Source organism: Zonotrichia albicollis, chromosome 2, assembly GCF_047830755.1.
Source record: "Zonotrichia albicollis isolate bZonAlb1 chromosome 2, bZonAlb1.hap1, whole genome shotgun sequence".
Classification (NCBI taxonomy): Eukaryota; Metazoa; Chordata; class Aves; order Passeriformes; family Passerellidae; genus Zonotrichia; species Zonotrichia albicollis.
Window position 1 is genome coordinate 31,065,223 of NC_133820.1, and position 23,350 is coordinate 31,088,572.

General features: G+C 45.3%; 1 protein-coding gene across 1 annotated transcript in view; it reads left to right on the forward strand.

Annotated features, from left to right (window-relative positions):
• ARHGAP6 (Rho GTPase activating protein 6) overlaps positions 1-23,350 on the forward strand; it is a 322,422-nt gene continuing 299,072 nt past the window's right edge. The window contains exon 1 of the mRNA XM_074534704.1: positions 1-701. Coding sequence (XP_074390805.1) covers positions 198-701 — 504 coding nt within the window. The 5' untranslated portion in view covers positions 1-197. The remainder of the gene's footprint in view (positions 702-23,350) is intronic.

A 23,350-nucleotide genomic window follows, 5' to 3' on the forward strand; every position in this document is an offset into this window, starting at 1 on the left:
GCGCCGGCGGCAGCCCCGGACGCCGCCATGAGCCCCGCGGTGCCGCCGTCGGGCCGCGCTGCCGGGGGCTGAGCCCGGCCGAGGGGACGCCCCGAGGGCCGCTCCGCGCCGCCCTGGCGGGGGCTGGAGACAGAGGCAGCGAGAGCCCAGGCAGGACCCCCGGCCGCCCCGCCGTGCCCGGGGCGGCACCCGCCGCGATGTCGGCGCAGAGCCTGCTGAGCAGCGTCTTCTCCTGCTCCTCCCCGGCCGCCGCCGCCCCCGCCGCCGCCAAGAGCCTCTCCAAGCGGAGGCTCCGCCAGACGCGCAGCCTCGACCCCGCCATCATCGGCGGCGGCCGGGAGGACGGCGAGGGCGCGGGGCGGGCGCCGCGGGCGCGGGCCGCCGGCAGCCCCCTGGGGCAGCGCCGCGCTCTTCGGGGCGCCCCGCCGCCCCACGGCGCCTCCTTCTCCACCCCCTGCACCCCACTGGAGCGCTCGCCGCCGGGCAGCGCTCTCTTTGACGAGGAGAGCCTCCGCGGGAAGCGCAGTCCCGGCTGCGAGCTGCCCTTCCTGGCGCGCACCCCCTCGGCCCTGGCGCTGAGCGGCACCGCTAGCCCCGCCAACAGCATCTTCTCCTCGCCCCGGCGCTGGCTGCAGCAAAGGAAGGGGCAACCCTCGCCGCCCGAGCCTCGCCCCGCCGCCTACGTCGTGTGGAAATCCGAGGTAGGCACGCCCGCCCCCAGGGGACGGGCACACGCCGCGCCGCCCTCGCCCCCGTTCCCGTGTTTCGCCGCCGCCCGGCCCGGCGGGGCTGCCCCACCGCGGTGGGTGCGCGGTGCAGCGGGACCGTCGAGGCCGCAGCGGGGCCGTCGAGGCCGCCGCGGGTCTTGGTGTCGGGAGCTGGCATCTGTGGCGCTGGAGGGTCGGATATTTGAGGTTCCCTCGACGGGTTCCTTGTGTATGTGTCCCAGGCCTGTAAAACCTTCCCCTCCCAGTTTCACACCTCTTAAACTGAAGCACGTGATGGCTTCTAACAAGATAGGCAAATTATTTTTAATGTGCACACACCCAGTGAGTGGTGATTTATTTGAAAACGCACATCTGTCAGTACCACATGAAGAGCAATTGTATTCCAAGACAAATGCAACTTTGCAATGCAAATATTTATTCATTTAACTTGGATGTCATTGATGTTGGGCTGCAGATACCATACCCATGTGGATGAATGTTTTCAAAAAATGTGGCATTGTTTCCTGGTAGCAATTGCTCATCAAGTTGGTTATGCTGAGCCCTTTGTAGCAGCAGAAGAAATTTTTTTGTTTTGAGAAATTCTCCATCCTGTTCATGGTGATGAGGTTTCCTGCTTAACTGTTTAGTAATGCTTTCTGGAGAACTGGGATCAGAAAACAGCATTTTCATTTCCATTTCAGATGAACTTATTATAAACAGTTGGTAATAATTAGATGAACCAATAAAACAGACCCATTGTTGCCATGGGATGTGTAAGTTCTTGTAAAATGGTTACCTTACACAGCAACATCAGATCAAAGCCAAACTGGGCATCATGATAGCACAAGATCACAAAATGCAGTTCTCATAGGCAAAGGCTGCATCTTACCCTGAGCTCCCATATCTCCCTGTCTGCTTGGAGTATAAAAGTTCTTAGTGTCTGCCAACTGGAATGGAGTGTCAACATGTGGATGGCAACTTCAGGCATGATGCTGGCTAAGGTTGAAAGAGGTGGTGAAGAATCTTAGCAGTTTTTAAAAATGGATTATTATGAAGTCTTGTAATCAGAAGTTACTCTAAGCAATATTTCATCCTGATGCTTGAATTTTAAGGTAGTAAAAAATTCATGGTGTCCAAGAACTTTGTGGGATTTGTGGCATCAGTGAACAGTGAGAAAATAGGTGATCACACTAATCAAGGATAAAAACCTCCAGTGGACAGTGAGATAAAAAGTGATCACACTACTTAAGGGTAACTTTGCTGCTTATCCACTAATGATATTATAAGGTCTATCAAAAAATGTAATGTACGTAAGGTTTCTGTGCAGAGTTTCCTTACTGGGTCCAAGACTCACAGCATGGCTTCTGATTTGTAAATCTAAGCAGGTCTTCCTTTTTTCACTGAATCTATGGTGGTGGACACTTGGGGCATTTTTTTCAGATCTGCTATGTGTCAAAACACACACCACAGCACATCTTCAGGCTGCATATTGCAAAGTACTGGTTCTTCCTTAATTTCGTGTTGAGCATTTTTAAATGGTTAACACCTTTTTTTTGGGAGGGATGTCATTGTCCCAGCAGCTACGGTGGTAAGGCTGTGATGTCAGGAGCAGAGTGTGCTGGCCTCCTGCAGTGGGCCAGTGTTGTCATTGTGAATTTTATGTCAGTTCTCGTTTAACCTGATACTTGCTGGTTTCAGAGTTGCTATTTCAAGACATTATACAGATATGAACTTAGGTGTTCAGCAAAGACATCTGCAAATTATATTAATCTATGTTTTAGAAGAAACTGCTCATACATAATATTTATCTTATTTTTTAGGAATGCATCCTAATTGTCATTCAGTCTGGTCTCATTATAAAATAGCATTATTAAAAAAGGACTTAGTTGTTTGCTTCATATTTAGTGTTTATTTGAAGAGGAGCATTTTTTTGTAAGTGAAGGATTTTTTGTCTCTACAACTTCATCCTGGCTGTGGCAAAGCAAGTGTGCTTGAGGAGGTGGAAAAACCCACATTTTATTGGGTGAAAAGGAAGTAACTGTTTATAATATTATAGCTTTAAAAGGTCCCATTATTCAAATTATTGTATTCTCAGTAGAAAATCTGTAGTTCAGCTTAGGAAATAAAATACATCACAATAATGATTTTACTCAGCTGTAAAAGACATCTGAATATATGACTGCCTAATGAAAATAAACATTGAAAGTTTTAGTTGTAGTTTAGTATTTTATCCCCATCCTGCAAGTTGGGAATAAAATAAATGCAAAATCAGTTTTCTTTACCTTCATTCCAACACCTTCATTATAATTTCCCTTTTTAGGAAATATTGCTCTATACCCACTGTGGAAGCAACAGGGTTATGGACTAGGAGATAAGTGTGGGAATTATTTTCTCCCCCACTACCTTAATCTTTAAAGGAGTAAAGTGAAGTAAAAATGCCATGGAACTTCCCTTCATAACCCCTTCAAAATGATAACTTCTGGGCCAGACCTCCTGCACCTGTCCCAAGCTGGATCAGGGTGGTGGCATCCACAGGGGCACGTTGAAGGTGGGGTTTGCAGCCTGCACTGGATGAACCCTGCCCTTGGATGGTGGTACTGCAGGGGCACCTGGCCCAGCTCCAGTCAGCTTTTACAGGAGGCATGCCCCACTGATCTGAGATTTCTGTATATGAGGCCACAGTGCCCATATTGGCTTTGTTATGATGCCAGGAGAATAAAATGGATTGCTTATTTTATCTTTTTTTCATTGTAGTTCTTTGACTTCTGCATTTTTTATGACAAGCCTGTCTACTGGCCTAGGGAGAGAAAGGTTGCTGCTAAGTTCATGCCACCATTCATAAATAATTTTTAATGGAATGCCTGAATGCACAGGGGATTTCCAATTTCAGGTCACACCTAAATGTGTTTCTTAGGTCCACAGATTTTTGAATGTGAAGCATCATCTGACAGATGTGTCTCTCACTGTCCAGTGACCTGGCAGTTCGTTATTGACATGTTGTTTTCTTCACAAGAACCTTTTTACAACTATAAAGATTATTTTTTGGCAGAACTTCACTTCTCTGACAAGCATTCTTTCACCTTTCTGTTTTCTGCTTATGTATATAAGCTGCTTAAATAAAAAACCTGTTCCTGGGTCTGTGTAAATCAGCAACTACATTTCCAGTGGTTTCAGGAGGACAAAGCCAAGGGGGATTTTTAATAAGGGAAAAAAAGCATTCATCTTTAATTCCCATCTGATCTCAGCTGTTCTTTTATGTTGTTTTCCTTAAAGAAAATGCACTTTCACTTGCAAAATTAAGTCTATTATCTTTTCATTACGTGTTCCATATGCTCAGGTAAGTCTCTAAGCTAAATATCATGGATAAGATGGTAAAAATACCTAGAAATACTTTAATGCCTTGATTCTGCCAAAATTTGTCATACATTTATGCTAACATACCTGAGTAGACCTGCACAAGTTAAGGATGCAAGTGTTTACACTGACTGACTGGCTGAAATACATTTACTGGGTCCAGAATAGCTCAAGATTAATAGATCTTTGTGAAGTCTCAAGTTGTGTTGATTCTTGTGCTTATTTTTCTGTCTTAAAAATGGTAATGGAAAGCCGCAACAAGTGGATTAAAAATATGGCAAATCATGGGAATGTATCCAAGCAATCTATTTGGTGTGAGAAACCAAATCTACACACTTAAATTTATATGGTCTGATTATTTTGCTGTCATAATCTGTGTTTTACTGACTGGTTAAACATTACCATCTCCAAGTAGTATGCTTTTTTGGGGGGAGAGCTGATTTTAAAGTAACGGTAGCAAAACATTTGCAGCCTTCCCACCTGCATGCCTGGCCCCTGGGAGGCAGGGGGCAACATCCTTAGCTTGCAATTTGCTTCTCAATGAAATTGGGTTGTGGGTGGACGGCTCAGCCTTCCACACCTCCTCCTCCTCCTCCTCCTCCTGACCTACCCTGTGATCCACTTGCTCGCCGTTGAGCACTACAGTAGGAGTTTTCCATGTGTCATGGTTTGAGCCTGGCACAGAGCCAGTGCCCCCCCATGAAAATGCCTCACCCTGGTGTCTGCTGTGAGATGTGACCAGGAATAAGCAAAACAGGCTCTAACTTAAACATAAAGACCACTTTATTACTTAAACTACAGGAAAATAGAGAAAGACTATAAGGAAAAGAAAGAAAAAAAAATTGAAAACCTTACAAAAAAGCCACTTTCCTCCTCCCCACTCCCTGACTTTCTCAATCCAATACATTCTCCCAAAACACCCGGTACGACACTTTAGTATACTCAAACATCAGTTCATGAAGAGGAAAGGAGTCCTTCTCGTTCCATAGGCTTCTCCTGGAAACACACTGAAACCTCGGATGCTTCTTTGTCACTTCGGCACCGCCCGGGAAAAAAAAGTCCTTTTGCCGCTTGTGACATGTTCCTTCCATGCCCAGTGCTCTCACCACTGACGGCATGGCCAGAGCTGCTTTTAGGGTTGTCTTTCAAGGATGCCTTGTCTCACTCCAAAAAGGCACAGTCTCTGCTTTGGGACATCTGTCCCCCCCATATTTTTCCAACCCCCTGGGGCCGGGGGGTCCTCACGAAGAACCTTCCTGGTTTTGAGGCACTGCCTCCCCCTAAATGCAGTCTGTGTCACAGGAACAACTGAGTCCATAGCCACGAGAAAAGTCCAGCCAAAAGGCCACTCCAAATCATCTCTCCCCATCCAATCATCTCCACATCTCATCTCTTATCTCCCTTCTTATTCAGCTTCGAGGAGGATTAGCATTTTTGCAAGGCCCCAATCATGCAAGAAAGGGTTAAAAGTTTTCAGTCTCTGCTGTCGGTCCCGGAGCGACTCCCACGCACGCTGCCCACACGCTGCCGCTCCGGCCGGGCAGTCTTCCTCCTTCTCCTCCTAGCTGGCTGCTCTCCTGGGGGGGCTGGCTGCCCGAGGGCTGACTCTCTGGGATCTTCCACCCTTCCATCCTCGAAGCCCCCCGAAGCCCCCTCAACCCCATCTCTGTCCAGGCCCCAGGCCTACCGCATGGCCGGCCCCTCCCCCGCCCAGCAGCAACAGGCTGGGCGGGGGAGAGAGATCTGAACTCCTCGCCGCGGTGTCCAAAAGAGGAAGTGCCAAGGGCAGTGCCTTGCTTTTAACCCCTGTGTATTCTCGGAGGTGTGTCCAAACCCCACTGGCCACACCAGACGCCAGTCTCAAACCCAAAACCTTCATTGGTTTGACCACAGCTTCCCAGAATTCCCACTCCTTCCTGGTCAAACCACGACACCATGGCATGGGAGGGAAGGTTGCCCTGGTTCCTCACCAGGTTTTGGGGGAGAAGCCAGGATTTGTCCAAGTGTCTCCTGCACTGCTGGCTGGCCAAGCTGTGATGAGCTGCAAGGATGCTGGAGAAACTAATCTGCACTAGCAGAACAACATTGGTTTAGCTGAATTGTTTTATAGCATGGCCGTCAGAAGTAGTGAACGTTCACAGCGCAGGTTTCAGCTGACAGGTGCCTTGGCGGGTCAGCTTTGGTAAATTCACTGGCTTGATACTTTGGGAGTTTAAATCCATTGGGAAGGCAGTGGAGATTCTCTCTTTCCTTGTAGCAAGTAGGAGTCCTCTCTTCTCTGAGGCAACCAGTGCCAGGGCAAGAGGAAGCTGCCTCAAGCTGTGTCAGTGGTGGTTTAGGTGGACATCAATGGTGAGAGCAGTGTGTTACCCTTAAGCACCTTGATACCTAACCCAGAGATCTTGCTGTATGCATAGAAGACATGTTGGAACATATTCCCTTGCAGAGCTCTGATTAACTGTCCTGGAAGCAAAATGGGGGTCTAGCATGTTTAAATCTATAACTTGCATTTTTTCTGTTGAGGGGTCTTCTTAATGAGATGTGTGAGAACTGTACTTTGGAAGATTTTTTTTTTTATAAACTAAAAACTCTATGTGCTGGTATTTACCACTGAACTGCTCTGCTCTGGAGAGAATATATATATATAAAGCACTGTTCTACTTTATTTTCTTTCCTAAGACATTCCAAACCACTGGACATACAGATTAGTTAGTCTCAGCCTGAGTCCGTTCCATTCAATGCTGTAAGTGTTCTATAATTACAAAATTTGGTGGGCAGGAATGTTGTGGGTCTCTCATGACAGGAATGCAACTAAAAGGAACTAAATATATTCAGTATTTCTGATTTTGGCAAGTGGTCTCTTCCCATTCTTGACTAAATTACGTCTGAAGACATTGGATGAGAATATGGGGGTTGATGGCTAGGACAGACAGAATTTTTCAAGTGTACATTGCTTAAGTGTACAATGTGCTTAAGTGAAAGGAACTTGTGAAAATAATAGAAATGAGACTGAAAAGTAATTTTGAGTAACCTCTAAAATATTAACAACCCAGACTGATGTCTTGACTTGATGGTGGAGTTGAAGCACATTTAGTTTTGCAGACTCTATTGCATGAAAAGAACTGCAGTTGTGACAGCTTGCAGGTGAAGAACATTTCAGAAGTCTCTTCTGCAGTGTTCTGGCTGTACAAGTATTAAGGCTGTATAGGTATTAAGCCTATTTGGGGGATTTGTTTTTTCCTTCCAGATGTAAATTTCATAATTGAAACCAGCAGCGGGTTCTGAGCAAGTAGGGCTGAACAGTCATGATGGCATAGTAGTAAGTTCTGACACTAACTTGTATTAGTGTCAGAGTTGTAGAGTTAAAATCTTAATTAAAAAACGTACTAAAAATCAAAATCATAATGGCAGTCCTGTCTTAGTCTCCTTAAACATGATATAACGCTGCTCATATTTGATTCTCTGGCTATGTGGCACAGTATCTGAGAGCATAAGCACCACTGGAATTAAGCTAACATTTTAAAATGCAACTTTTGTGCATCCTGGGTTCCACTGGTTGCTAGCTGGACCAGGTGTCTGGATTGTGGGAGAAGAGGCCAAATATTCCATTCACCTTGTAGAAACTGTAAGGAGAGCAATAAGGAGGTTCAGAGCAAGGTTCAGACTTCATTTGAGTTTGCAGCTCATTGGCCAGGTTTGGAAGGTATTGAGCTTTCAGACTTCAACAGAGTACTCAAATGTGTGCTTTCCTTTTGGCCAGTGACTGCTCATCAAGCCAGAGTATCAGGAAGGAAGCAACACCTTTAGTTACCATTCAGGAATTTACTTTCTTCACCTCACTTTAAAGCTTTTGTATCAATTATTGTATACAAATTTTTAAGCTGTGCTTGTTCAAAATAATTCTTATTTTTTAAAATCTTTTCTTATCCTGTAACAATAATACATGTCAATGGAAATGTATGTGGAGGCTTTCTGTTTGAGTTTTAGTTTTTCCTAGATGTGTACAGACTGGCTATTTCAAGTTACATGTTTTTTCCACTCCGGTTGTCAGCTAAGAATTATTAAATCCCCGGGAGAGTTGAGAGTGTTTTTGAAGGATTTGATGAGCTTCTGCGCGGGGGCGTGAACGGCCCCGGAATCCGGCTATCTGGTGAGGGGCGAAGGCCAGGGCCCCTGCGCATCAGAAAACAGCCCCCCTCGGCGGCTTTGGCCTCGGGCTGAGCTGGGGGGATAGCTCGGAGCAGCGCGGTGAGAGACGAATCAGGAGGCAACCACTTGCTGGGGGTAAACTGTCGGTTTATTACAGAAGAACCAACAAAGAGGGGAAAGCACCCAGCAAATGGCCCCGAACAAGGGGCAGGAGAGGGTTTTAAGGGAAAAGGGGGGAAGAAGGCAGGGAAACCCGGCTATCCAATAGAAATACATATTTGGAGGTACGAAACATAACTGATACACTAAAGTAACCAACTGTTATAAATCATAGGAGGGGCTCCGGGGCTACAGCCAACCATACCTCCCAGAGAAAGGAAAATTCTCGAAACCTGGGAGGAGAGAAAGAGTGATTGACTGACCCCAAGGAGGAAACAACTTTCACTTTATAAGAGAAACCAAGGGAGGAGCAGTTTCATTTCCATAGCAACATAACTGGCAGGGTAGCAGCAGGAAGTAATACAGAAAATGGGGGGAGCAAACTAACGAACTTAAGAACACACCACAGCATCTCCCCGTTTCTTATCAAATAAAATTAAAATTTTCTATGCAACTCAAAAGGAAGGTGTCTGCGGTTTGTCCTGCTAATCTTCGCTTTCTTCGAGCTGGAGTTCGCTAGCCCACTCACGTTCTTGAGGCAGCTCTGTGGATCTCTCTTCATCTGAATTTCTTCTGGCTTCTGAGGAGAGGTCTTCCAGCTCAAAATGTTCCTCCAGAGGAAGTGCGGCATGATTGACAGTCGTTGAGGTGGCTTTAGCTATTAGTCTTTTGATCAAACTACGGATCAGTACGATCAAAATGCAAAATACAATCAAGCTCAAAACTACTTTACAAACAGATTCTAACACTGAACTGGCCCACCCGCTAAGGCTCCAACTCTTGAATATGTCCCCCAGCTAGTCTGATGTCTCTTGCCTGACCTGATGGACGAGGTCTTGGAGTTTTTTGATGGAGTGTCTGGCGTCCTCGGCCCGAGAGGACAGGTTCAGACAGCAGAGGCTCTCAAACTCCTCACAGCGATGGTGGTGGAGCAGCAGTAGAAAATTTATTGCCGCTCTGTTTTGGAGAGTTGCCTTCCTTGTAATTTCCTCGTCTTTAAGGAGGTCGTATAATGCGGCTGAAGTATAATTGGCTTGTTTAACCACTCAACACTCTAGGCGGCCCAATTCACTCAGAGATTTCGCCACCGATAACCATGGCAATAAAATGGTAAAGGCGACGGATTTAGAATGAGACCAATGGGTAACTTTATCATCACAATCTTCAGTGAGATCTTTAAGATCTCTTTTAGATCTGGCCAATTCGGATGTGATGTTATTCCTTTTCTAATTGATAATTTGGGTGATGTTGGGGGTAAACAGCGTCAGCCGGCCAAATGTGCATGGCTCTCTGATCAGACCAGAGGGGATGCCTGTTCACGCTCGATCGCCACAAATCAAGAACACTCCTCTGGGAAGGGCGTAAGGGGTCCGCTTGGTAGAGGTGGGGCCCATGATTTTTAGAACAGCGCGGCACCACTGGCTCGCTTGATATTGTTTCTTTGTCTGCCGGACCACTTCACTGCCCTCATATATGGGGGCATAACTATATTCAAACTGAAAACAAATTGAGGAGTTGGTGGAACCGAGTAGATGCAGTTCTGTGGGCTCGGAGGGCGCAGGACTGAGCTTAGCTACTCTACTTCTCCAGGCATTACTGGGTTCAAAACTGGGGAGGAAAGTTAGGCTCTGGGCTAAAACGGGGGAAAGGGCAGACTGGAAGGCAGGGGGGAACTCGCCTGGGGAGAAAGGGATCTCCACAAGGCAAGACGACATCGGGTCTTCTGCTGCGCCGGTGTCGAGGCATATACTGTCCTGTCTTAATGATTGGGCCAAGGCACGCCAGACGTTGATTTTTGGCTGGGGGATGACCCACGGCTCCGCAGGTGGCAGAAGGAATCTGCAGGTCATCAGTACGGTCAACAACAAACAAGGATTGAGAGCCAGCGTAGTCAATTCGAAGACCATTCGGGGAGATAAAACTGAAATGAAAGGAGAGCCGTAAAAGTATGCAGGATTCACAGATATGGTTCCTCTCTAAACAACTAATTTAAGTAAAACTCACGAGGGGTAATGGTTGGAGCTGGGGGGAAAAAGGAGGAAAGGTGGTATAAAAGATCAAGGGGTGGAGGAGAAGCTGGGGGAGAGGGTTCTTCAGTAACTGGGGTGAGATCTGGAGAGAATGAGGAGGATTGATGGGATAGTTTCTTCCGTCGACGCCAACATGCTTGCCGGACCTGTGGTACTGCTTCCTTCTTGATCCCCTGCTTCGGGACGAAGGGCTTGACCCACTTTGATGGTACTCACTTGGGACCCGAGGGAGTGGACACGCAGGCATATCCCCTCCCCCAAGTTACTAGGTCAAAGGGGCTCTCCGTCTGCCAGGTCTCCGGATCTTTTACAAGAACCGGTGGCCTGGTTTTAGGCTGCAGCTGCTGGTGACTGCTGAAATGTCGGACTATCGGAGGGTTTTGGCTGTCAAAAGAGCAATTCAGGAAATTGAGTGTATACAATGCCCTTGATAGCCGGACTTGGGGGGTCTCTGCCTTCATCGTTGGTAGTTGCCGGGATAGGACCTTCTTAAGGCTCTGGTGAGCTCTTTCCACCATGGCTTGGCCTGTCGGGGAATAGGGGATGCCGGTTTTATGCACTATTCCCCATTGCTGCAGAAAGCTTTGCAGCTCTTTGGAAACATACGCAGGGCCGTTGTCTGTTTTTAAGGTCTTAGGGATGCCCAAGACAGCGAATGCCTGGAGCAGATGCCTCTGAACATCTGCTGCTCTTTCACCTGTGTGGGCAGAAGCATAGATCGCCCCGGAGAAAGTATCCACTGAGACGTGGACGTAACACAATCGGCCAAAAAATGGAATGTGCGTTACATCTATCTGCCACAACTCGCAGCTTGCTAAACCTCGGGGATTAGCCCCTGAGGCTATGGTAGGCATTTGATCTTGCTGGCATTGGGGACATGTGGCCACTATCGCCTTGGCCTGCTCTTGCGTCAGATTGAACTGACGAACCAGGCCAGGGGCATTTTGATGGAACAGTTGGTGGCTGATTTTAGCCTGACTGAACACATCTGGGAGGGGGGCTTGCGAAACAGCAGCCGCCGCTAAAGAATCGGCGCGACGGTTTCCCTCCGCAATGAACCCAGGTAGATTTGTGTGTGATCTCACATGCATGACATAGAATGGATGCTCGCGGTTAGAGACTAACTCGACGAGCCTATTCAGCAATTCAAATAATCTCTTATTAGTGATCTCTTGAAGAACAGCTGACTCAGCTCGAGACACTACACCTGCGACATACTCAGAATCTGTGACCAGATTGAAAGGTCTAGGGAATTTCTGAAATGCTCTGACGACTGCATCCAACTCAGCAACTTGTGGAGAGCCTTCTACAACAGCAACATCGGACTCCCACTGCTGAGTCTGAGGATCCTTCTAAGTCATCACTGACCTGTGGGATGCTCCAGACGCGTCAGTAAAAACTGTCACAGCATCCAGTGGCTTCTTGCTCTGAACTTTTTTCAACGAGAATTTAAACCCCGAATTGAATAATTTGTGGGACGGCCGATTTACTGTGATGCGCCCAGTGTAGCTGTCGAGTGCAAACTGAAGGTATTCATTAGTTTGCAGCAGTTCTTCAAAGATTTTTAGTTTAAATCAGCCCGATTCCAATTTAATTGGGATCTGTATGCATGAGAAATCACAGCTTGCAAGCTCTCTGATCCTCGATCTTGCTTTGAGAATCAGTTCTGCTATCAACTCCTGTGGCCGTGTCATTCTTTTGGACTTATGGTGGCTTAGAAAGACTCACTCTATAATTAAGAGCTTGTCTCCTAATTCTTGGTCTTTCAGACTAACATCCTATTGATGTATTATGCCATGAAGGTGTGGCAATTTTCCCAGTATAATAAATTTGAAAGGCAGGCCCGGATGGTATCGGTGGGCCTGCCTGGCTGAAATATCCTTTTGTATTTTCTCCAGAGCTACCTGTGCCTCTGGGGTAAGAGTCCTAGGAGAACTAAGCTCCTCTCCCCCTTTCAACAAATCGAAAAGAGGGGCTAAATCTTCGGTTGAAATGCCCAACCAGGGTCTCACCCAATTTAAGGATCCACACAGTTGATGGGCATCTGCTAGGGTCTGGACCTTTGTCCGAATTGCCAATTTTTGTGGCATAATTGTCCGCTTTGTAATTTCGAGGCCCAGGTATCTCCAAGGTGGCACCCGCTGAATTTTGTCCTGCTGGAGCTCGAACCCTGCAGCAGCCAACGCATTGGTTGTCAGGTCAAGCGCATGGGCAAGCAGACTGTGGTCGGGCGCACACACAAGGATGTCGTCCATATAATGGTGGACAATGACGGCATCCCCGAGGGCTGTACGAATGGGTGATAGCAGCGAAGCGACATACCACTGGCAGATCACAGGGCTGACCTTGAGGCCCTGCGGGAGCACCCGCCAATGATAGCGCTTGGCTGGGGACTCACAGTTGATGGACGGAACTGTGAATGCAAATCGCGGGGCGTCCTCTGGGTGAAGGGGAATTTGGAAAAAGCAATCTTTTATATCAATCACAGCTAATTCCCAATCTCGGGGGAGCATTGCTGGGGAGGGCATCCCTGGCTGAAGGGAACCCCTGTCAATTATTAATCTATTAATTTGGCGAAGATCAGTCAGGAGCCGCCACTTATCTTTGTTAGGCTTTTTGATGACAAACACTGGGGAGTTCCAGGGTGACATGGTCTCTTCCAGGTGGCCTTTCAACAACTGCTCCTGAACGAGCTCGTTGAGTGCCTTTAGTTTTTGCTTGTTAAGTGACCACTGCTTGACCTGTACTGGTTTATCTGAAAGCCAATTCAGTTTCCAGGTCCGGTACTCCTCAGTGGCCACCACCCGAAAAACCTGGGGAGCTGTCGGGAGATCGATTTTGGCCCCCCATTGGGCTAAAAGGTCCCTTCCCCAGAGGGGCTCTGTATAATCTAAAACGAACGGGCGTATAGAGGCCAATTGCCCGTCGGGCCCCTTAATTTGCACAATGCTCTTTGATTGGTTTGCCAATTGGAGGCCCCCAACACCAGAAATCGTGCCCGCTGCGCTTCCAGTGCCTGATGCTTGCCACATTGTTGTACTGGAACCAGATGTTGCGTACCACATGTTTGTGTTTTTGGACCTAAGTAGGTTAGGTACTGTAGTAGGTCTCTGGCTCATAAAACCAAGCATCAGTTTCACACCCTAAAGCTGTCATCCCTGGGTCATCATCCTCACAGTCCTGTCCATGGGAACAGCCTGCATCAGCATCCCCAGTTATGAAACCGGAACTGTCTTTTCTGGATCTTCCTACTTCATCTCATCTGTATCCTCTCAAAGAAAAGACCTTCTGACTTACACTATTTACCCGTGAGGACTCTGAGTGTGTGGAGTCAGAAAGAGATTTTTGAGCGCTGCACTTAGTGAGAATTCACATGAGCAGTCAGTCCAGTGCACAAACTCTCCTTGTGGCTGCCAGGAACTTGCTTTTCTCTTTCTCTCCCCTTAGGTTCTGAGTTCTCTTCCACACACTTGGACCTTTTTATGTTGGGCTTGTCTTTTGTCCATTTCTAATACACCTTGTTATCAATAGCTTCCTTTATCCTCCCTGCCAAAAATTAAAAAGGAAGATACTGAGTCTTGTTCATACATACCTGAAATTCATACTGAAAAAGAAAAAAAAAAAAAAGCTGCTTTACTGTAGCTGTTGCCTGCTATTTGGATTGGCCAAGTCAAATGATAAGTACTTTTCTCATAATTGGACAAACTGGTTTTCAGCAAAGTACAAAGTGTGTTGCAGACCTTGCTAACAAAGGAAGGATTTAGGTTTAGGTTTTTTAGTGCAATTAGGATTTCTTTTGCATTGCCTTGGAATTAGCCTGGACTTGATTTTCAGTGGTGGAACTACATGTACCTCTGCTGAGCACATATAACTGATTTTGCAAGAGGAAGACTAATACAAAATTTCCATTTCTATTTTCAGGTTTTATTTACTTTATCCCTTTGTTTTCTGCCACTGTTGTAATATGGCAAGATTGTTTCTGAGCACTAACTTTTTCATTTTTTCTCTGAAGGATAATTTCAGTTGAGTAGCACCCTACTGAGAATAATATGGTGAGAAACAGTTGGCTGTGCTGTGTTCAGTTTTCATTTGCCTCTCTCTGTAAAAATTTAAAAATACTCCTCCTACAGGAAATGTTTTCAGTTCTGTTATGTCTTTTGCTTCCCATAGGAGGTATTCCTTTTAATTTATTGAATAAACCCATAAAAATTTTGGCACAATAGAGTTTTTGGGCAAGCTGTTTAAGAGATCTCACCATCTTCTGTTTTTAGAAGATGTGCAATTGTTTCTTTATACAGTGCTATGAGGCTCTGGGGCCAGCTAACAATTATGTGAAATGGGAGAATTTGAAGCTAAAGAATGTGAATTGACACATCTGCTGTCACTTCTCAAATATTGCTATTTCGATAGTTCATATTTCAAATTTATCCTTCTTAAACCATAATCAATCCCTTTTCTCTTTCCCCTGTCTTCAATCTTAAAAGGATTCTGGGTAATATATTGCTCTTAATCTCATCACCACAATTCCTTTTGTAAGCGTAGGTGTGTATAGGAAGGTTAAATCCTCATAATGTCCTGACTGGAAATCAGCTCTGTTTAACTGTTAATTTAATTTGATGACAGTGCAGACTACTATTTGAAAGGGGTGGTGGGGAAAGAGAGATTGGGATAAACTACATTTTCATACTCCAAAATAAGACCCTATCTACTCTATCATAAATTAAAAAAATATGGTTGAGTTTTCTTGTGGCTGTTTCATAACTTTCCTACTGACAAAATATGGCGTGCCTCTTGCTCATTGCTTCACTACTGTTTCTCAGGCATGTGTTTGTGTCTGCATCCAGTGACAGCTTTTGTTCCAGCACACCACAGGAACAGGTCTTGTAGGACTTTAGAAGGGGGCAGTGGACTCAGAAATGCTACACAGAGTGGGCTCTGCCAGGGAGTGGTACCAAACCACAGCAAACCAGGAGAGGCAGCCAATTACTGAAATAGATGCAATTAGAAGTTTTACATATTTCAGAGATAAAGGGCCTTAATTCTGTATTCACTAAAGGAATCCAATGTAATTGACAGCCAACATACATGGAGGGTTTTAAAGAAACTTTTTAGCATAATAGTTGGTAAGATTTACATTGGCAAATTGACATACTTTAAGTCTCTGGCACACTGTCCAAAAGGCTTCTCAGCGCTTTTCTCTTCTTGAGGTATGAGCACATAGGATTTCCTCACCCTGCCAAGGCTCAGATGGAACCTTTCTGTTCCATAAACCTCTCCTGAACAGAGGCAGAGTGAATGTAACAGATAAACTTACTTTTCTTGGAGTAAATTGTGTCACAGAGCCTCCCGCCTGTCTTTTAGCCCAAATGCAGATAAATTACACCACCTCATGTGGGCCAGAGAAAAAGAAGCTAACCATTATTATCATTTAGTGAGCTGTGGAAGGTGTGTAATGTGGAGAGCAGGATATCTGCATACTGCATGAGCAGAAAGGTAACAGGCAGGTCAAGGGAAGGGACTTCACCCTTGTGGGGCCCCATCTGGGCTCTTTGTTCAAGGGTGATGTTGGCAAATTGGAGCAAATGGACTGGAGGGACATCAGGACACTTAAAGGATGAGGGTGCTTAGTGCATGAGGAAAGGATGAGGTTTGTTTCAGCCTGGAGAAGAATCAAGGGGGAATGAAAATCCACTTTTACTCCCTACATGGGGACTAAGGAGAAGGTGCAGCTGGATATTGTCAGTTGCACAATGACAGTCACAAAGTTGTAAAATGAGCAATTTTGAGTAGGTCTAAGTAAAAAAAGCATTCACAGCAGGAGTGGTTAACTTTTGAGATCAGCTCCCCAGAGAGGCTGTGGAGTCTCTGTTCTTGGAAATTTTCAGCCCTTGACAGGTCAAGGCCCAAAGGATTCAATCAAATTTTGAAGATGAGACCCAGCTTTGAGTAGAAAATTGGACCAGATGACCTTCAGAAGTCCCTTCTGACCTAATATTTTCTGTGACTCCAAGTATCATTTCTTTCCACAGTAGAAGGAAAACTGCTGTTCTTCCTTGTGCTGCAACATACCTTTGATGGGACAGGAGTTGCTGAGTTGCAGAAATTATGATGCTCTCCAGCACCAGCATTGGAAGCAGGCTTGTAGGAAGAGTAATTTCTTTCATTCAATCATTCTCCAAAGCTGTTGGTGTGTTTCTACTCTGTGAGGCATATCCTTGCTCTTACTTCTACTCCTGGTGTCTCACAAATGCAAAGTAAGCCAGGGTAGCTCTTTAAAGGTGTCAGTAAAATTCAAAACAAACCCCAACCAAACCTTTCTGAAATTCAAGTGTTTTGCAGAGGCAGACAGACAGTGCCCTGTCGGGTTTTCGGCTGTTTGAAGGGCCTGGAAAGGCCCGGAGTGGCCTTGGGACAGCCCGCGTATCGAAGGACGAGAAGAGGCTTCAGTTCTTCTTTCGGTTTTTATGTTTATTAATTGTTTATCTAAAAGATGTTCTTTCAGCCCGACAGAGATCTGCTCAGCAGTCAGCCATGGGCACACTGTGCCGCTCTCCGTAAAGCCACCTATCTTTATACCCATTATTACGTGTACAATATTTATCATTTTTCCCCAATACCATTTATTCTTATTACTCGGTGCACTTTCAGTAATAACCAATCCAAAAGTGCCACCATCACCAAAGAAGATGGAGGAGAAGAAGAAGAAGAAGAAGGACAGGACACACCCCAATTCCTCCATCTTACTTCTCTAAACCCCCCTGTACATAAATCCTAAACCCTGTGTCTCACCTTCTAATTAACTAATCTTTTCGCCATTCACCCCGGTGGAGTCCTCTTATCTTCATACAGGTGTCGTCTCCCGTGTAGGGTCAAAGTCCTGCCACCAGACACTTCTGGCAACATTCCAGGACTCCTGGGCCCCCCAAGGGTGGTCTCGGTGGCTCGGCATCTCAGGACTCAGATCCTGAGATCCCACAGTGCCCTAGTGGAACTTCAGCAGGGATTTGGCAGGGAACTTTCAGTAACTACTTGCCAGGTTGGTTCCCTGCCACCTCATTTAACCAAGCCAGCCTGCTTCTTCCAGCACCAGGGAGCCCAAGGCCAAGAAGGGCTTGCATCTTTAGGACATTGTGTTGTTAGGACAGACTTGTTCTGACATTGAGCTTGTCTGTTTTTGTGGGTTGTTTACATTTAAAAATATTGAACATTTGATAGAACACTGTTAATTTTTCCTACCATTTCATGGTAGCTCAGTGTGCTCATGACAGGCCATATGATATGCTGCCTAAAACACATCAGTTCAATGCCTATAATAAAATGATGGTACAGAAGCATTGCTGTCAATTTAGCTTTTCTAAATTTCATTTTTGTCATCTTGCTTTATAAAAGTAAAAATAACCTGTGAGAGAAATGGAAGAAGGAAAAAAATTGAAGAGGTATGCAAGAAGGAAAAGAAATCTCCTGTCGAGCTTTGAGCTGGGAATTGCATCAAATACACAGAAAAATAGGTGTGGCAATGGGACTGTTCAGGATTTGCCTATATTGTCTTACACAGCAAGAGTTTAACCTGATACTGACCTTGCAATTTATGAGCTTAAGGGTACAGTTACATAACTGGGATCAGTCAAAGCTAAACTGAACTGGAATAGGCAGATGGGGCCACACAGCCTGGAAAAAGCTGGTACCAAATTGGCTTGCTGAAATAAATGCTTCCATTCTGCTATTTAAAAGGAGCACAGGTCATAATTTGCTGCTGTTTACAATGCAGCAGTGGGCTTTTTTGAGCTTCTGAAGCATGTTGATCAGTATCAGACCTGTGTGTCTTTTCCTTGCTTTTGAGAAATTACTTTGGAAAGTCTTCATTTAGCTGGCAGAGGTTTTGTCAAGCAGGTGCAGCCTCCAGCATTGAGTATGAAAATGGGCTGACTGAAGGATCTTGCCCACAGTAAAACAAAGCTTGGACTCATAAGTGTTTGCAGTCTTGGTAAGTACTTTTTTCCTTCATGGACCAGAACATAAGAGGAAGAAAAGGTGATTCCAGCTGTGTGGTTCAAATAGAAGGAGACAAGGAAGGGCAGAAGACAACACAGTATGGTAAATGAGTAGCTAAGTGAACATCAGCAAGGCTGGAAAGCAGGATTGCCACTGAAGTGCCACCACCGCTGGGCAGAGGAGAGCTTTGACTTCTGCTGGGGTGTCCCTGCCCTGCCCTGCTCATGGTGGGATGTCCTGGTTTACTGCTGGGAGTGCTGAGCCCAAGGTGCTCAGGTCATGGTGTGGTTCAGCACGCTGTGGCTCTGCTTGCCCCACAACCTGGCCCTCAGTGTGCTTCAGGCAGATGGAAGGCTGGGGCTGGACCCAGCAGTGCATGGTCTGTCCTGGCTGCCCCAGTGCTTGGTGCTCCCTGAATAGTTCTCACCATCATCTCTGCAATGACATTTTCTGAAGCTTTTGACTCACTTTTGAAGACGAACCTTGATTTCCCAGATTTTTTGCATAGTTTTTGAAAATCTTAATCTAGATCTTCTGTATTGTTACTTTTTGTTATTGTAATTAGAGCCTTCTTTCTTTCTTCTTCCTTCCCAGAGAAGGACTGTAATGCTGAGGTCTTCCACAGAACTGAATACTGTTTTTTAGCAGTAAAGGGGATTTAAGCCTTGTTCATATGTTTCCTTTTGCAGTTTTTCATTTTACTAGCATTTTCAGCTTTTGTTGTTTCAAATGTTCATGCTTTGTTTGTCCTTGTTTTGTGATGGTAGGTATAACTTGCTAAATTATATTTGCCTCTACTATGATTGGTTGTTTTTTGCTTGTGATAGCTTACCTGCTTGTTTTTTTAGAAACACATCTGGAGGCTCTATCAGTGCATTGTTGAAGTCCAAATGCATTCACTTTAGCTCTTTCAACCAAGAGCATCCAGCTGATCAGATGTAGAATATGGGGTCTGGCATAAGTGCCAAAATTAAAAGAGAATATCTGCTGTTCTTCGGTAACTTAATGTTCTTTGGTAACTTACGTGTGATAGCTGGCCGGGGGGGGACTTTCAGAGAAGGAGCTAGGCTGCACTGCTGTATTTGTCTGGGCTTCCTTTCTGGGAATCCTTTTCAAGCAAAGCTCTCAGGTGTTTGAAGGCCTGGTTGTTAGGGAGTCTGTCTGACCAACTGGCTGGAAACTAGACAGCATTTTGCTTTCTACCAGGGAAATCCTTCCCTTATCCTGGCAGGCTGCTGAAGGCTGCAGCCCTGCAGGGACAGTGAGGTGCAAGAGGAGTGGGTGGAGATAACAGGGCACGATCCTTACTGCCTGTGCTCCACAAACACAAACTTTTCTGCCAAAGCTGCTGAGTCCTGATGATGTGGTGGGGAACAGAGACAGCCCTCATCACCTGGCAGGTTGAAGAGCTGTTGAGCCCTGGGAATAGAAACACTGGGAGCAGCAATGAGCTTATCTTCATGGCCATACTGCAGTTGTGGTGGCCATGGTCTCAGGTCTCAGGTGGTAGGACACCTTTCCTAAGTGGTTTGAGCTCTTGGAGCCCCTTCTTTTGGACCAAGTCTTGGACTTAGCTTTCAGCATGAGATTTAACTATAGAACTTTGTGCTGAAGATAGCAGGCTTAAGATGAATTAACTTGCATTATGGGTGAAAAGAATAAGATTACTGCAGGGAATTATTTATTTCTGGCTTCCTTACAGTTTTTTGAAACACACTCCCTTAGCTGAGATGAAGGCATTTAATTACCATATTGCTCTGCAAGAGGGTGACTGGCCTCTTGTGCTGGATCTGACTCAGACAGATGGAGGTGGAGTGGAAGCCAATGGGAAAGAAAAAATATGGTTGTCAACATCTGGGCCAAATCAAAGCTGGAAGGGAGCAATTTGTTAGGATGTTCCCAAGGAGAATGTGAGGATTTCTGTAGAAGGTACATAGCAGGGGGCATACAGAAGGGCTTGCTTGCTGACCCCTCTTGAAATAAAGTCTAAGGCTAGAGGAGGCTGAAAACAGAAAAGCAGAGGGGAGTTTGCATGGCATGTTCCTTGGAGCCAGTGAGAAAGGGCCAGAAGAGCGAGGGAAGGGATTAGCTTCCAAATCCCTTTTTGTGTTTGAGTGCTGGGGGTGTTGGTGCAGCAGAAGCAGCTGCTGAACTGTTGAGGACACAGAAAAATCAGCATGTGGAAAGTGTAATGGGACCTCCCCTCAGGTCCAAAGATGATTAAAAAAATTTTTTTTTACTATTTTGGTTATTTTATAACCCAGCCTTTTCTGGCAGAGAAGCCCTACTGGGGAAAGGCATGAAAGATTTTGGAAGGACTGGGATGACTGAACAGAGATCTGTAGATCAGTGAGCATGGTGTGAGGTGGAACTGGGTTAGCTGTTCCAAGGCTTTGAGTGTTGATGCACTCAAAGTGTGATACATATATTTCAGGATAAGCAATTGAATTGCTAGGGCTTGCCTTAGAAGTGAAGATTATTGTGTGCAGTGGCAAAGCACTCTAATTTATTTGTCAAACCGTAATGAAGCTTGGAATTGAACCCTGGAGGAGAGAAATTGGGAATTACATCTCTACATTATCACATGCTCTGTGAGATGTGGTTGCCCAGGAAAGTCAGGCTGCAAATGTTTGATGGGAGAAAGGAGAAGACTTTAGGAGCACAATAAGGGTAAAGGAAACTAGAGATACTGTGGGATGCTTGAAATTGTGAACTGCAGGGGAATTATTTAACCTTTGTGGCAAAACAATTTGACTGTAAAATATATTTATATTTAATACATAAACTGTTTCTTTCTTTCTAAACTTGGAAATTATGTTTGCTGTATTATATTTTTGCATGGGAAATACTCATTGTGTCTGTATTTTTTTCTGACTTGAATGATTACCACATTGAAAAATATTAATTTAAGCATTTCACAATAATTTAAGTACATCTGGAGTCCAGGTTACTAAAAAGCTGTTAGTTATACAACATTGCAATGTACAATGTCAGGGAAAATGAAAATAATACAAAATGTACTATTTCTTAATAATTTAAGTCAAGGTTTTATTGTCAATATTTTTAATTTTATCAGGAAACGTCTCCCAGCTCTGAGATGCTGTTTCCTGGAGATGAGACCCTGCAGAGCCGTGTGGGTGAAGGTTGGAGTGGGTCGAGCCAGGGCTCCTCGGACGTGTGTGAGTGCTCGCTGTGGGGAGTCAGTGGGACGCTGCCCTGCCTTCCAGTACAGCAGCTCCACAGCTCCGTGCTCCCCACAGGCACCCCTGTGCTCGCTCAGGTGACATTGGGTGTCCTGACCCAGCTCCTTCAGATGCCTCCCGTGGAGAAGTTTCCCAAACAATGAGGCACAGGAGTGGTTGTGAGATCAAATAGCTGCAGGTCACTTGCTCCCAAAGACAACTAGAGGGCTTTTGCCTTTACTTTAAAGTGAGGAATTAATGAATTGTGCTCCACTGGCACAGCATCAATGTGTAGAAGGGGGTCTAACATACTGTATTTGAAAGAAATGAAGAAATATTTTTGCATGCTTTGTATTAGGATAACTCTGGAAATATTCTGTTTCTGATTTTGCTTTTGTTCTTCCCAACTTTTTAGGAAATATTTGAATTAAAAGGGTTGAGACAGTGCTCAAGACCATTGAGGGAAAAATTTATTTGCTCAGCTTGGAAAAGGATCAATTACAGATTTTGCTGCAGGGACTAACAAAGTTTTTGCATATTCCTTCTTCCTCCTCTGGTGCTGTGGATTAGGGCTACATTCACTCTGTAAGAATATATAGATTATTTACAGTATGCACAGCTCAGATGCTTGTTGGAGTATCTTTTGATTTCCTCCCAATGAGTGGGACAGAAGCCGTGGGCATGTGACTGCTTGGTCCTTAGGAGCTGCCTGGGGGTGCTCACTGAAGCACTGGGGAGGGACAAGGCTTGAAAACCAGAGCTACAGATGACCTGTGGATGTGGTGGCTGATCACACAGGGCTGTGTGAGAGCCAGGTCTCTGTGCCACTGGGCCCTACAGAGGAGGTCACTGGGGCTTGGGTTTGGCAATTGCTGCTGGGTGTGTTTCCATGATGGGGGAAGGGGATGCAGCATCAGTTATTTCTGGAAACTGCACAGCCCAGAGAAATGATATTTAGATGTAAGATAGCTGGTTTAAATTGGGATTATGCCCAAATTAGGGATGAGACAGTAAAAGTGAGTGATAAGAGTATCTGTTGTTTCTGCCCTGACTGTGGGGGGTTGAGGGACAGAAATGGGCATCCATCCCTGTGCAAATCCATAAAGAATCCAGGGAATTTGTGTGGGCATCCCTGCATCACAGGTCACCCTGCATTGCACAGGTGATTTTTACATTGCCTTAGTATCTTGGCACCCTATTTGTGGGTTAGGACATCACTGTACAAGGTGTATAAACACAGGTGACTTTTATTTCCAGAAATTTTACATAAGAGGCAATAGATACAATAAAGACAATACAGTTGCACCAAGATTTGTACAGACTGTTTTGTGATATATAGTGGACTCAGCAAGCAGATGTTTGGCCTTGCTAAGTTTTAGAGATTCTTAAACCATGGGGATAATGTTGTAATAATAAGCATAATAAGAAATATAGTTAAAATATATTAATAAATATAACAATAAATATAATTAATATAATATAATAATATTTATTGGTAATTTCTTCAGAAATTAGAGGAGAAGGAGTTAAGTTCCCAGTGCAGAAAACTGTGTGACAGAGACCTGACATGGTGGAATGAACATGGGCAGTAGATGAGGATGATGGAGAGGATGGGACTAATTAGGAAGGAAAATGCTTAATAATTGGTGTGATAGCAGGCTGGGATACAATGGAATGCTACAAAGAAAAAGGTGGCATTGTCAAAGCTAAGGTGCCTTTGCAGAGCATTGTGGATGAATGTAAGAGCAGCATTGTATTGGAAAGGTGAGGGAAGAGA